Raw genomic sequence first — 14,156 nt, forward strand, 5'->3', positions numbered from 1 at the left:
ATTTGACTGGGCTTCTGAGAACACTGATCAAACTATTTCTAAGACAGATGTCTTCTGAAGAGCTAAAAACTAGCTGAAGTACTTGAATCCAACCCAGGGATCCTATGTGTCTAGAAGGCTTGCTAGCCTAAGGCCAAATCCAATCACTGTCCATACGTTCCCAGACATATATTCTCCCTCAAGCTTTCTTGTCTAAAAAAGAATTCACCTGATTCCTCAGTAGCTTTTGCACACTGCCAGACTCTTGCTAAATATGATGCTCTGGGTGCTTTTACTCCTCTTCTATGCAAAAGTAAAACTAAGAAACAAATCAGACTTCACAGAGCATTTCTAAAAATAAAAATTTCATTCTTAGTCTACAGCAGAAGACACTCATATCAATGGGAATAAACCCCACAAAATCTGTACGTAAAGCCCTCTCACTTGGTAGCTAATTCTGCTACCAAATTGTCCGAGGACAATTCTTCTCCTGCTCAGGCCTGCTTCTTAGTCCACTGACTGGCAGGAAGGATTGCCTTTCATAATACTCCACTCCTCCCTTTCAAAGCACTCTCCCTTAGTTGTTCTATTGCTTGGTAACAAGCATACCTGGGAAATCTTCCTAAACAGCTCCCCTCAGTGTCTTAGGATACTTCCATTTGAATCAAAGATACTCCAGATTAACTCATGCCAGTTTTTCCTCCACTGTTATCTGTCTGTCATTGTTTTCCACAATTCCATTGCGAGTGCCAAAATGGTATTTGTTTTAAAGACAAATTAATTAGTATCGCCTGATGCCAAGGGTTCTGAAGACTTTGGCTGAGAATCAAAATGCATGAAACACAAGTGTCCAGAGCAGCATGAGAAGGGAGCCAATCAAGTAACTCTTACATCTAGAGTATGAAAGCTAAGTCTAGTCTTTCCTTCCCTGTTGGTGAGTGTTTGCATAGGCTGCTGCTGTGTCCTCTAATAGAGTCTACTTTGTCAGCTACTGCACTAAGCCACTAACCTCCTTCCATTTTATTGGTATACCCAAAATATTCAATTCCACTGGACTAGTTTCCCAGCTATTGGAGACAGTTGCACCCAGTTTATTATCAAGAATCAAGGAAGGACAGCTGTTGCTGGTAGAAGGAAGAGAGCAAGAGGCAGTAACTCAGCTTCTCAAGTTCAGAGCAGGGTGGCTGAAAGTTAACTGGAAGCTGTAATACACAGAAAAAATTGGAAAAAGACAGATTACATCTTTGTGCAGATAATTTTTCTGTGTATAAAAGGGGAAAAAACATCCCTGAGAATGTTTGCAAGATCAAGGCTGTAGCCTTGATGCACATGCAGAGCACAGTTCTCAAAGCATCCATTGCACAGGGTCTGCATTCCTTTCTCCAACAGATGCTCATTTCAGAATTAAAGCCAGCTTTTAAAATGTAAACACTGATGGTCTCTCTTTCCCCCAAGAAATTCAGGCTGCACTTAAAAAACATTCAGCTTCACTTGTTCCTGCTGTAGCAGGAACAGCAGTTTTGTTTCAAGACAAAACAAAACCAAATGCAGACTATTTTTGTGCTTGTTAGTTTCTTCTCTCCACTCAGATAACTCAGAATTGGCTGGAAGGATCTTGTCAAAGCATTTCACAGAACTATTACCTCACCCACTTCAAATGAAATGATGGAAGTTGTACCAAGATCCCCAAAAAAGAAAAGCCCTGCTTGCCCACGAAATATGCAGGCCAGAAATTATCAGCTGTGAACAAGAAAATGTTTGTAAGTTTTCTAAGAATCTTGTTTAGAACCAGGTTTGAAAGCCATTTTGCAACCTCAAAAATATCAGCTGCTCAAAAAAACTATCAATCACAAGCTGGGTAGGGCCAAACACCCTGTGTTTTGTACACAGAAGTGGGCAAAGAAAACCTCCTTGACTAGATAATGGGCCACAAAAAATTTGCCTCCATCCTTTCTCAAAACCTCAATCCCAGACCTGGATTCTAGTAAAGGCTAGAAGGAAAATATAACTCCCCAAACTTTTCTCTTTCTACCACATTCTCAACACCTCCATTGCTTCTTGCCTGCCAGAAGATGAGCAGGAAAACCACAGCACCATGTTACCCAGGGTCAGTAGCTGCGTGTCTTGAAGCAGGTGTGCTCTGAGACCTGTATGCTCTCAAGTCTTGATGCAGCAACACTAAAAGAACCCAACAGAGGCTGTAATAAAACTAGGCTCCCTTCTTCATACCTGATCAATGGCATCTGGGTTTTCAGAAACATCAAAGATGACCGCTGTGGCTCCTCGCTGTACTGCTCGTTTTGCCTGCAATAAGAAAGACAGCATCCTCAGTCCCACCCCAAAAGATGACTTCTTACCTCAAAAATGACTCCCTCTCCTCATCTCCAGATAGCAAATTTAACATTTTGTGTTTCTGTGTAGTTAAAACAAACGACAGAGTAATTACAAACAGAGGAGCTCCTGAACCAGCATGGAATGTAGTTAAACTTCACTATAGCTTCTACAATCTCCCTGCCCCTTCCTTCTCAAAATCCTCCTTCAACAAGCTTTTAAAGGAATTCAAATGTGATGTAGACCCTCTAAAGGGTTTAAATATAATATTTTCTAAATATTAAATTATGTTCTTTTTCTCTACGTTACTTGGAAGCACCATTAAAAACAATCTTCCCTGTGATATGAGGTAGAGAGACAAGCTCACTAGTGTAGAAAATAAAGGTGGACCAGGTTCTTTAGACCTGTTCAGTGTCATTCTCACAGTCATGACAAACTCTAGCATATCACAATCCTTGCAAATAGTGCCTCAGAAAATACTGCTGTTTCTGACCATTAGAGGTCAGAACTGTTGCATACAACACTTCCTATGCAGGTAAGATCAGACCTATTTAAGTGCATGGCTTTTCATCAAATATGCAGTCCAAACCTGGAATTACCAACAGCACAGAGGAGATATTAGAACATAGTAAAATCCTCTGGGATTGAGGAAACAGTATTTTAACCACCAAGGCTAAGACAGGATATTTTTACCAGTTTCTGACACTTTACCACTGTACGTTCTGTTCAAATGTTGCTCAGTGGCTCCACAGAGCAAGCGTTCCCAGTAACTTTTCAAAGCTGTTACTGCCTTTGTTGGATGCAGAATGCAAGTAACTATTTCTCCAAGCTATGACAGCTATCACCATCACAGTACTAAACAGGACAACACTGGCTCTTCATAGAGACTAGCAAAACCTGAACTTAAATTGAGATATAGAAGAAACACATGATATAAGTGATAAATTATGAAATATTACTCAGTGATTTCCAAGAATAATGTTGGCCAGTACAGAGATGTTAGTCTGAACACCTACAGGTCACTTTCTTTGCTCTACTTTTGTATTTTGTTTTTATTTTAAACCAACCGACCCCATCAGTGCATGAGGGAAACCAACTCCCAAATGGGGTCTCTTTCTCAGCCCACCTGGTATTTGTCCCCTTTGAAGTAAGTCAGCACACCTGGCTAATCACTAATAGCTGTTGAGGAGGAAAAGTTAAAAGGAATCTACTACACATTCTCTGAGGCAGTGGCCCTGAGGTGAAAGCTCATCCAGGTTTCTGTAGAAGGCACCCTTTACAGACATGCAGTGCTTGTAGAACTGTTCAGGCCATTTAGATTGTTCTTTCAGGATGGTCAGTCAACAAGCAAGGCACTTTGATCTCTAAAGATATTTTTTAAGAGACTTTGCAGGCTGGTTCAGAAAAAAACCCTTAAGTTTCTGAACGCACTGAATGTGCAGTATACAGCGCAGCAATTCATAAAGTTTCCACCACCAAGATGTAATCTGTATTCCTTACTCTGTATTGCAAAATGAGATGTTAAGAGATTAAAAGTACCAACTGAGTTAAAAAATCGTGCTGCAGAAGACAACAGCAAGCGGGGTGAACCATCTGCCACCTCCCCCCTTCTGCAAACTTGCTGCGCTAGTCTAGCTCCGGCCAACTGCAACCAGCAGTTTGTGCCAGGCCCCAAGCAAAGGAAGGCTCCAGTCATCTTTCACCAGTAGTTCTCACTTGTCACTCGTGGCCGTTCTGCACCCTCCCCACTCCCCTTCCCGTGCTACTGGCCACCCCAGCACAAGGCTCTCCACCCTCACACCAGCTCAACTCAGCTCAGCCTCGAGGCGGAAGCCGAAGCTCGGCCAAGCACAGAGCGCCCCAGTGGAGCACGTGGGTCTTGCCCGCCCCATCCCCGAAGTGACGTCCTGCCCAGGGGCACGAGTGGTGCTTGGCAGCCATAGGGAGAACTGGGAAACAGGCATTTTTTTGTCCTTGCTAGGGTTTAAATCCTGATCCCAAAGAAAGAGAGGATGTGCTCGCTCTCGGAAAGCATACGTCAGCCTCTCACTCGCGTCGCTAGGGAGCGTGACGCTGTGCTAAAGAGACTTGTTCGCACAACGGGACCTCAGCAGCACAGGCCGGTCATGAGGCGACCCTCCAGCTCCCGAGCACCCTGGGCAGGAATGACCAGGCTGCCCGTGGTGGCACGGTGGGGAAGGTGGGTGCCGCAGCAGCACGCTCCACGGCGCCTGCTCCAGCACTCCCGGGCCTCTGGCTCCACGGCGCCTGCTCCAGCGCTCCCGGGCCTCTGGCTCCGCGGCTTGGCGGCAGCCTGCCTGACCTTCCAGGTTTCACTGGCAAGAGATCAGAGAGCAGCCGCAAACACACCACAGCCTGCCACTCCTCCTCGCCGCTCCCCCCTTCCTCCTCCTCCCCTCCTCAAGCTCGTTTTTAAAACCACTGCGCTTTGTTGAGGAGCAAACAAGCGCGAGCAAGCTGGGGCCTGAGCGCAGACACTGCTTTTTCGTCTGGTATTCACCTCCTTCCCTTCAGTTCAAGATGGCAGCTGGCGGGGGCCAGAGCGCACCTGGGGCTGGCAGCCCTGCTGCCTGCTTCAGAAAGCCGGTCAACTCTGGGGAGGCACCCTGGAAAGCCTGGCTGCCACTACACCCCTTCTTCCTCACCCCGCAAAAAACAGTAGGATAATTAAAGCCAAAACGTCTTTGAGAATACCCTGTCCACTACTCAGTAATCAGGACAGCTCAAAATAACACAGCAATGTAAGTCCCACTTAAAATAACACCAGTCTGTAACAGGCATGTGACTTTTCATTTTGGCCTATTCAGCATGTAAAGACTGCCCCTAAATCAGAAAGTGGCCAAAACCTAGATCAAAAATAAAGACACATGTGGGATGAGGGGGAAGAAAAAAAATTATACTGGTACACACTTTACCTTCACAATACCCGTGGCAAACAAAACAGGCATTTCCTCAATTCAATTCCCATGCAACTGACAGAAGGCAGTAAAGGTGCCAGCCATATCCCTTTTGGAGATTATTTGTCTTCTGTGGTTTAAAACAAAATTACTATCACTACATAGCAGTATTCTTCCTTTTTTGTAAAGAGTAATAAAAAACAAACAAAAAAAATGGTAACTGCACTTCTAGTAATTCAAATGATTGCTCTCTGTTCGTAGTGACAACAACCTCCCAGGCTTTCTTTGCATTCAGAGTCAGAAAGCCTACACTATTACAGAGCAACGGACTCTGACCTGTTCTTTCTACATGGCCACTATATGCAAGCACCATCATCATAACTTTTACTTTTTCTGTAAAGTGCTCCCACATCCCGACTGGAGCTCCAGGAAGTTACACATGTTCTGTGTAGATCAGCAGCTAACTAACTGCCTGACATGTAGAAACACAAGGCTCAATTGTGCAAACACACTGATGTAGAGAGGACTAAGCATGTCTTGGTCCTAGAAGCAGGACTGGAAATGACAACAATCTTCAGCAAGCCCTGTATTGTCAATTCAAAAATTCTTTTGTCCTTAAGTACAAACATAATAAAACACAAAATATAGGTTAGATGTAAGTAGGTCTTCATAGGATACAGACGAGTTACCTGGCATCTTATTTGATAAGCACAACCTTAACTCACTGTCTGAAATTATTGTAGTTTTTGTGGAAGGGAGATTTTTTTACACTATTTTACAGGGGGCAACTGACTGTTATTGGCATTTCCTCCTTGTGTTATATGTAATGGTGGTGTAAAAATAACAATGGTTTGCACTTGCAACCTATGCTACTATGTCTAAGTGCAGTCGTTGGAAACTGCCTTACTTTAAAAAAAAAAAAATCCTCTCAAACTATTTCTGGTAGAACACAGCTGGTCAGCAAGGGAGACCTAACAAAAATCTGGAAGTATACAGCTGAAAAAAGAGAAATTCCTCAGTTTATTCTTCCATTGTTAGGAATGAAGTTCCAAATGTCGAAATTTGTTACAAAACCAAGGAGTCCTCCTGTATGCATCTCTTGTCATGATCATACACGGTAATCCCTGCAATATGAAGAAGGTTCATGCTGTTCACACAGCAGCCTTCTTTTCCTGTATGAACTCTAACCAGCTCCCTGACTGTGTGCTCCCCAGATGGGGAAACTGTAAGACAATCACAGCCTGAATCTCATATTGCTCATTGCATGAACTCAGAGATAGCTCTGATTAAGTTAAGTTTCCTTTTCCATGTATTACGCCCACCTTTAGGCCCCACCAATACCAATTACAATGCAGTGGGAAGGCCCTCACAGGTCTGGACAGTTACAGAAGGAGGTAAAAAGCATCTCCAGTTCTGGTTTTCAGATCTTCTGAGCAGTGGTAACTCTTGCAGATTCCTTTCACAGACCGATTTCAGAGTGCCCCAATAAATGCAGCTACAGTACTGTCAGAAGCACAGGGGCCAAAGAGAAGACAGAGTAACAACAAGCTTTTTCAGCGGATGGAGATAACAGACTGGCCATGCAGAAGTAGCCTATACTCCACAACTGGAGGAGAATAAATCTTTAGAATTGCTGAAAGGGCAACGAAACAGGAAGAGGTCCATTTACAGCATGATAACATCATGGAGTGGTGATATGGGCAGAGTAAGCCACCTGTTGAGGAATAATATTTGTATTTAAAATTTATCCTAGCAATCTGCAGTAACAAAAGCAGTAAATGAAGTGCAGAGAATTTCAGTCCATAACTGCACTGAACATTTTGCAGCAATGTATTGCAACTATCACAGCAGCAAATGCTAGAAGCAGTACTGCAGTATCCATTCCAACCTCTTCTTGTGTACTGATTTTACTTGTATACAGATTCAGACTCCATTTGAACTAATGGGGTTTATGTGTTTGTTTCAAGTTCTGTGATATTTTACCCCCTGAAAGTACCTGCAAAATCAGCTTAGCTCAGAACTGCATATAAATACCTATTCTTGTTGGTAACAGAATTAAAATTAACTACCAGATTATTTTTTTTTAGTATTAGTACCATTTAAAATTAGTATTTTCAAGTCTTCACAGTAGTTTCTATTGGATTTTTTCTTCTTTGTCTCTGACATAGTATACAACAGCTTAAAAGTTGTTCAAAGACATTTCAGTTAATCATAAGCCAGGCATGGAACAATCAAGCAAGTTAGTAGTGTTTCCCCTTAGAAAGCCAAAAACCCCCCACGCTCCAAAAATCTACTCTCTTGTGCGTTAATGATACTACAAAACTAGTTAGTGTGAATAGGCTGAAAATAAAAAGGACAAGAAAGACAAGTGTCTAGGGGTTATATTTAAACCTATTAGACCTCATATTGCAGCATGTCCAGAAGAATAAAAATCATTGCCTTGTCAATCTCACAGTCCTTGTCCAACCTACAGATTTGAACAAAACAAGTAGACCAGAAACAAAATGCAAGAAAGCAATGAATGATTCTGCCCTAAATGCACCAAGTCCAGGGCATCTCTTAGGATGAAATAGGACCATCAAAGGATAGACAAAAGGTATCCCTGGTGCAAAGAGAAAGGAATATGTACCCTGAAACATACCCCCAACTTCCTAGGTACATGCAACTTGGGCCTGGGGGGAGTCTAGCAGTGCTTACTGTCACCAGTCATGACTAAGGGACTGCAGAGAAAATGAAAAAAGGTCTGTTTCTCTTGGGATTATTTTGCTAACCCTTCATAGTAAACTTTATTATTTATCACTTGGATTAAGTCATCTGTTCAGTAGAGGATAAGGTGACAACAGCAGATGAAGGCAATCAAGCTCATGAAGAATGCTGTTGAAATAACCACCAAACATTTGTACTTGTCTATATCATAAAATGTAGAGAATATGCACTTTGACTGTAACTATTGTTGAGAGTTTCAGCTACTTTGGGAATCTTTTCAAATGACACCTTAAGTTTTTCTTTGTAAATGAGCATTAAAAAGAGATCTGCCATTCGCTAGACTTCATTCAAACACCTGGTAGACATTTGACTATCTCCTCTGGTTGAATGTTGGACGTAGGCACCTCCAAAGTAACTAAAATGATCAAGGATACAAAACCCACCTTTGAATTTGCCCTTCCTCAATTCCTTAAACATCACCAGCCTAGGACTTTATCAGAAGCCCTCTGCTGAAGAATAAATTTGGCTACTTTATACTCAAAGAAAAATGTAAACAGAAGGATACGGTATGTTTATTACATGTTTTAAAAGGATTTTTATTGCAAATATATAATATTGGCTTCATCTATGTTTCTGCAGTGTTTTAATTTGCACAGACATTGTCATAGCTCATGGAGAAGGCTGATGAAAAGTTATTTTAGAGTGTATTTTAGACACCTACTTGTTACGAACTCACTGTTGATAACCATGACCAATAAGATGCACATTAAATAACGTCTCATATTAAAATGTGGAAGAATTTACTAGACCCTGTAATCTAGAGAGGATGAGAGGAAACACATGTGACAGAAATGTGAGGAAACTATCTTTTCACATCTCCAGGTCTGAGGAAATTTTAGTTATTACCTCAAAGAACACCAGAAAGATTTGAAGAGCTCTGCACTCCCTTCCTGTGGGCCAGACTAATACAATAAGGAAGCAACAACTTCCTTGATGAGACAAACTTTCAACCCGAGAGACTAGATGATTATTAAACAGGTGCACTGCTTCCTCTCATTCATTCAAATCAGGTAGGACAGCAACAATCGCAACAGTAAGAAGGTCTGCCAATTGCTGACATCTAGAAGGACCTTACGTGCTTGCAGATATGAACATTGCAAGCATCTCCTCCTCTGCTTTCTAGTATGGCCTCATTCCAATTAATATGTCAGTTATTATGCAACAGTGGAGAAACCAACGCGAGAAGAAAAGCTGCTTAACAAGGTCCCCGTTTAAGAGAAAAATCACCAACAACATTAGCCTTTATTCATTACATTTACTTCTTTGCTAGACTTAGAATTCCCTCACAATATACAGCTGTATTTACATATGAGGACATGACATTCTAATCTAATGGTTTGCAGAGAGTGAATAAATTACAGATGGGAGAAGGACTGGGGCTTGGAACCATAGGTGGGGAAATCAAAGTTCATTGATCACTTCTAGCTCTGCCACTTACATCAACAAAGTAATGCATTACACATTCATTAAGATAGTAACTCAATGCCTTCTGTTTAAAATGGCTATTACTAAACTCAGACTACTATTTATAAATACACTTTTTTTTTTTTAAGGTAACATCCTAGATAAAACTGATGGACTAAAGAGAGAAAAAGATGCTTTAAAAGTATTGGCTGCCTGTGTAAACCCACAGATATATCCTGCTGTTCTAACACTATATTCTCACAAATGCTCTTACATTAAGAACTACGGATCTGTCTTCCTGGATTAGCCTCCTGGATTAGTTGGATCCTTCATCCAACTCTAGGAATTCTCTTCTTGGAATTTAGTGCACTGTAAACAAGAAATATTAATTATAACTATGGTATGTGGTACATGAAGGAGTTGATTTATTCTCTGGGTTAAGAAAATGATAAAGATGGGGAAGGTGAGATTGGGCAATGGTTTAGTTGGTAACCAGTACAGATGCTAGCAAACTGCTTTTAGCAAACTATCCCAACTCTATTGCATCAGGTGCCAGCATGTACTATTAGCTGGTCCTCCAAAATGAACAAGACAGGAAGCAGAAGAGTAAGGCTATAGTATGCAGAAGACAGTCCTATGGATCGCAAAAGCAAAACATTGCTTTCAGTCAGAACTGAGGGAAACAGCACAGCTCCAACAGGTATAACTGTGGCTTTTTCCTCTTCTCTTTCCTCTTCCTTTTTTCAATACATCTCATGCTTTTGGGGGCAGAAAATATGATAATTGGGTTGCTCTAACTCTGTGCAGAGGTTGTTGAACAGAGTACTCAAGAAAATTGGTTTATACATCCTTATTTAGCTGAGAACTGAGCCAGCCTGACCAAACTTGCATTCCCTCTGTCAGTTTTTGAGGTTTTCCACCTCAATTTCTGTATGCACTAAAAATCATTGAACTTGAGGCATATTTTCTGTTTAACCCAGCCCATCAGATCCAATATTCCATGTCAGAACTCTCCACATTGTGGAGTTAGTGGTCATTAATCTGCCAAAAGAGTGGGATTATGCAAGCAGCGTGAAGTGGAATGTTTTTTTATAGCTAATTCTTTCATCAGCTGTCTTTGGTCCTCTGAAATAAGTGGTCAGCCTCTCACATAGCATACTGGTAACATGTAAGCAACACTCAGTAGCAAGCAACTTGGATACTCTGTGGCTCCAAGGAACATGATTATCAATGAAAAGGTCCAGTGTCTTGCTTTATTGCCCTGGAAAGGCAGGTCAAGGATTTCAACAATCTTGACTGCTAGGGTATACAGCAGAAGGGATGATGTTTTCATCTGCAATATTTCACCAAAATAAATGATGAATACAGCAATTCAGTGGTCATGGTCTTCTCTTGAGTAGACTCAAAAGTAGCAAAATCTGTTCCAATAATTTTTAGCGCTCACAAACCAACTGATGTGCACCTGTTTTCTCCATACCAAGATCAAGTGAGACCACAGAGATGTAGACAATATTAACAGAGCTATGATACAGAAAATGCAGTACCAGGTTCTAGAATATCGGCTTTTCCAGTGACCTTTTGCAGACTTGTCCTCATTTGATTTTGTTCTATTAGCAGAGGACAACTTTGGTGCTGAAATAAGCATCAGGAGCCTACATTATCAGGGCTTAACTTCTGCAGACTCTTGAGTTCTAAGGAGTCTTCAGTTAAGTATGGACCAACCCAGGAAGTTCTATAGATGAGTGTCCTGGGTTTGGCTGGGATAGAGTTAATTTTCACAAGAAGATGGGAGGAGGCACAGCCAGGACAGATGACCCAAGCTAGCCAAGAGGATGTTTTATACCATATGATGTCATGCTCAATATATAACTGGGGGAGCTGGCCGGGGAGAGGAGGAGGGATTGCTGCTTGGGAACAGGCTGAGCATCGGGTTCCAGGTGGTAAGCAATTGCATTGTGTGTCACTCGCTTTATACATTCTTATATTAGTATTATTGTTATTATTACTTCTTCTCTCCTTGTGTTGTCCTATTAAACTGTCCTTATCTCAACCCATGAGGTTTTACCACAGTGGGGAGGAGTGAGCAAGTGGCCATGTGGTGCTTAGTTGCCAGCTGGGCTTAAACCAGGACAGTCCTTTTTGGTGCCCAGCATGGGGCATGAAGGGTTGAGATAATGATGGATCTGATCCAAGCGTGTTAAACCAGATTTGTTATATGCATTTCTTAGATTAGTTAAATAGTTGCTAGTCATAATCTTGGTTCATTTGTTCACATGGTGATATTATGTAAGTTCTTATATGCACTATGTATTCCCTGCGGTGGTGTTTATCACCTCTGGGAGAGGGACCAGGGCTATCATTTTGCTGTACTGGGTAATGTCGACTTACGATATCATTACATCACTGGTCATGAGGTTAAGCAGGTATTTGTATGTGGCATTGTTGTCATGCCCATACCTTAGGTGCCCTCTCTTGGAATTTATTAGTAATCACACCCAATCTATGGGGAAGACTCCCACTCTTTCACCTCCCCTTTCTCCGCCAAGGCTAATTACAACAGCTTTTGAGAATTTTTAATATCCTTGGGATGTTCAAGCCAGTATGCTCTTATTGCTATGTCTCCTGAATGTGTCTCAGGTCTCGTTCAGGGTTACCCAAAATTTTTTTAAGAATACCACCCAGAGATCTGCCCCAAAGCTGGACAGTCATGGGTGACATGGCATGTGGGAGAATATGGGCAGGTATCTAGAGAACTTCTCACCTCCAATGGTTTGGAACTTCACTCCCGAACAACTACAGGACCCTGATGAAGCAATAGAATATTTGAAAGGAAAATGCGGTGCCTATTCCAAAGAGGCACAACTCACCACATTGTGCTGGGCCCTGGCCAGTATCTACCAAACACTGCTTGATATTATGTAGCACCCTGAGGGGGAAGGGAGGGAAAACAAACCGACAGGCACTGCGGCTGTTCAAACCCTCGTGACAACCACTGCAACTACCCCAACCCTGGTGACAGGCACTGCAGCTGAACCAGAGAACCAACCTGTGCCAGTATCAGTTGTCCCTATACAGTAGAAGAAATACACACAAAAAATGAGTTCCCTTAGTGAGGGATGAAGATGAACCAGGGTCATCATGAGAACAGAAGGAAGAGGCAGAACCAGAGATAATCACCCGATCCATATCCCTGAGTGAGCTGCGAGATATGCGAAAGGATTTTGGCCATCATCCAGGTGAGCACATTGTTACCTGACTGCTCCAATGCTGGGATAACAGGGCCAGTAGTTTGGAATTAGAGGGCAGGGAAGGCAAGCAGCTGGGATCCTTGTCTAGGAAAGAGGGCATTGACAAGGCAACTGGAAAAAAGACAAGAGCCCTCAGCCTCTGGAGAAGAATTCTGTCAAGCATGAAGAAAAGTTACCCCTTCAATGAATATGTTACATGTCACTCAGGCAAGTGGACCACCATGGACAGAGGTATCCAGTACCTGAGGAAACTAACCGTGCTGGAGGTGATTTATAATGATCCGGATAACAAGAAGTTACCCACAGATCCAGATGAAGTCCAATGCACACAACCCACGTGGTGGAAATTTCTGTGAAGTGCACCACCATCATATGACAGTTCATTGGCAGTGATGTCCTGGAAAGAAGGTGAGGGACAAATGGTGAATTAAGTGGCTGGCCAACTCCAGCAATATGAGGGAAGTCTCTCTTCCTCCCCGTGGGCCTGCATCTTAGCTGTGAAGAAACTGTCCCTGGAGTTCCAGCAATTCAAAGAGGGTAAGTCCTACTCCCCACCTGTACAGGCCTGCATCTCAGCTATTAGGAGTAAATGTTCCTCTACTCAGGAGAGAGGATATAGAAGGTACATACCACTGGGTACCCTGTAGTTTTACCTGTGTGACTATGGAGAGGACATGAGGAAGTGGGATGGAAAACCTACCTCAACCCTAGAGGCACGGGTATGTGAGCTGCAAGGAAAAACAATCACAAAAGGGGATTCTTCCTGGAAAAATGCCGCTCCAGTTTCCAACAGGCAGTTGCCCAGGCAGAGTAGAAGGGCTGATATCACTTCTGATCCTCTTGAAGGGACTTCTGATTCATGTTTACAAAAAGTAAGTAATGACTACTCTCACCAGGACTAGAGGGGCCCTGCCTCCAGCCGGGGGAGGAAAGGGACAACTGGGTCTACTGGACAGTGTGGATTCGATGGCCTGGCATGTCAGACCCACAGGACCATAAGGCTGTAGTGGACACTGGTGCACAATGTACCCTAAGGCCATCAAGCTATAGAGGGGCAGAACCCGTCTGTATTTCTGGAGTGACAGGGGGATCCCAACAGCTAACTGTATTGGAAGCTCAAATGAGTCTAACTGGGAATGAGTGGCATAAACACCCCATTGTGACTGGCTCGAAGGTTCTGTGCATCCCTGGCATAGACTACCTCAGGAGAGGGTATTTCAAGGACCCAAAAGGGTCCTCCTTGGCTTTTGGTATAGCTGCCTTGGAGACAGAGGAAACTGAACAGCTGTCTTCCCTGCCTGGTCTCTCGGAGGACCCTTCTGTTGTGGGGTTGCTGAGGGTTGAAGAACAACAGGTGCCAATTGCTATCACAGCAGTGCACTGGCGGCAATATCGCACCAACCGAGACTCCCTGATTCCAATTCGTATGCTGATTTGTCGACTGGAGAGCCAAGGGGTGATCAGCAAAACTTGCTCACCCTTTAATAGTCCCATATGGCCAGTACAAAAA

At 42.8% G+C, this 14,156-nt stretch overlaps 1 protein-coding gene across 7 annotated transcripts in view; it reads right to left on the minus strand.

The window, feature by feature from the left end:
- ZNRF3 (zinc and ring finger 3) overlaps positions 1 to 14,156 on the minus strand; it is a 137,027-nt gene that overhangs the window by 12,454 nt on the left and 110,417 nt on the right. For 5 of the 7 annotated variants that reach the window (XM_075041079.1, XM_075041080.1, XM_075041077.1 and 2 more), the window contains one exon: positions 2,209 to 2,283. The exons of 1 other annotated variant lie outside the window; for it this stretch is intronic. In XM_075041079.1, the coding sequence (XP_074897180.1) occupies positions 2,209 to 2,283 (75 nt within the window). Of the gene's footprint in view, positions 1 to 2,208; positions 2,284 to 5,246; positions 5,359 to 14,156 lie in introns of all 7 variants that reach the window. One more of the 7 variants, XM_075041082.1, reaches the window with a different exon arrangement.

The sequence above is a fragment of the Buteo buteo genome, chromosome 11 (assembly GCF_964188355.1).
Source record: "Buteo buteo chromosome 11, bButBut1.hap1.1, whole genome shotgun sequence".
Classification (NCBI taxonomy): Eukaryota; Metazoa; Chordata; class Aves; order Accipitriformes; family Accipitridae; genus Buteo; species Buteo buteo.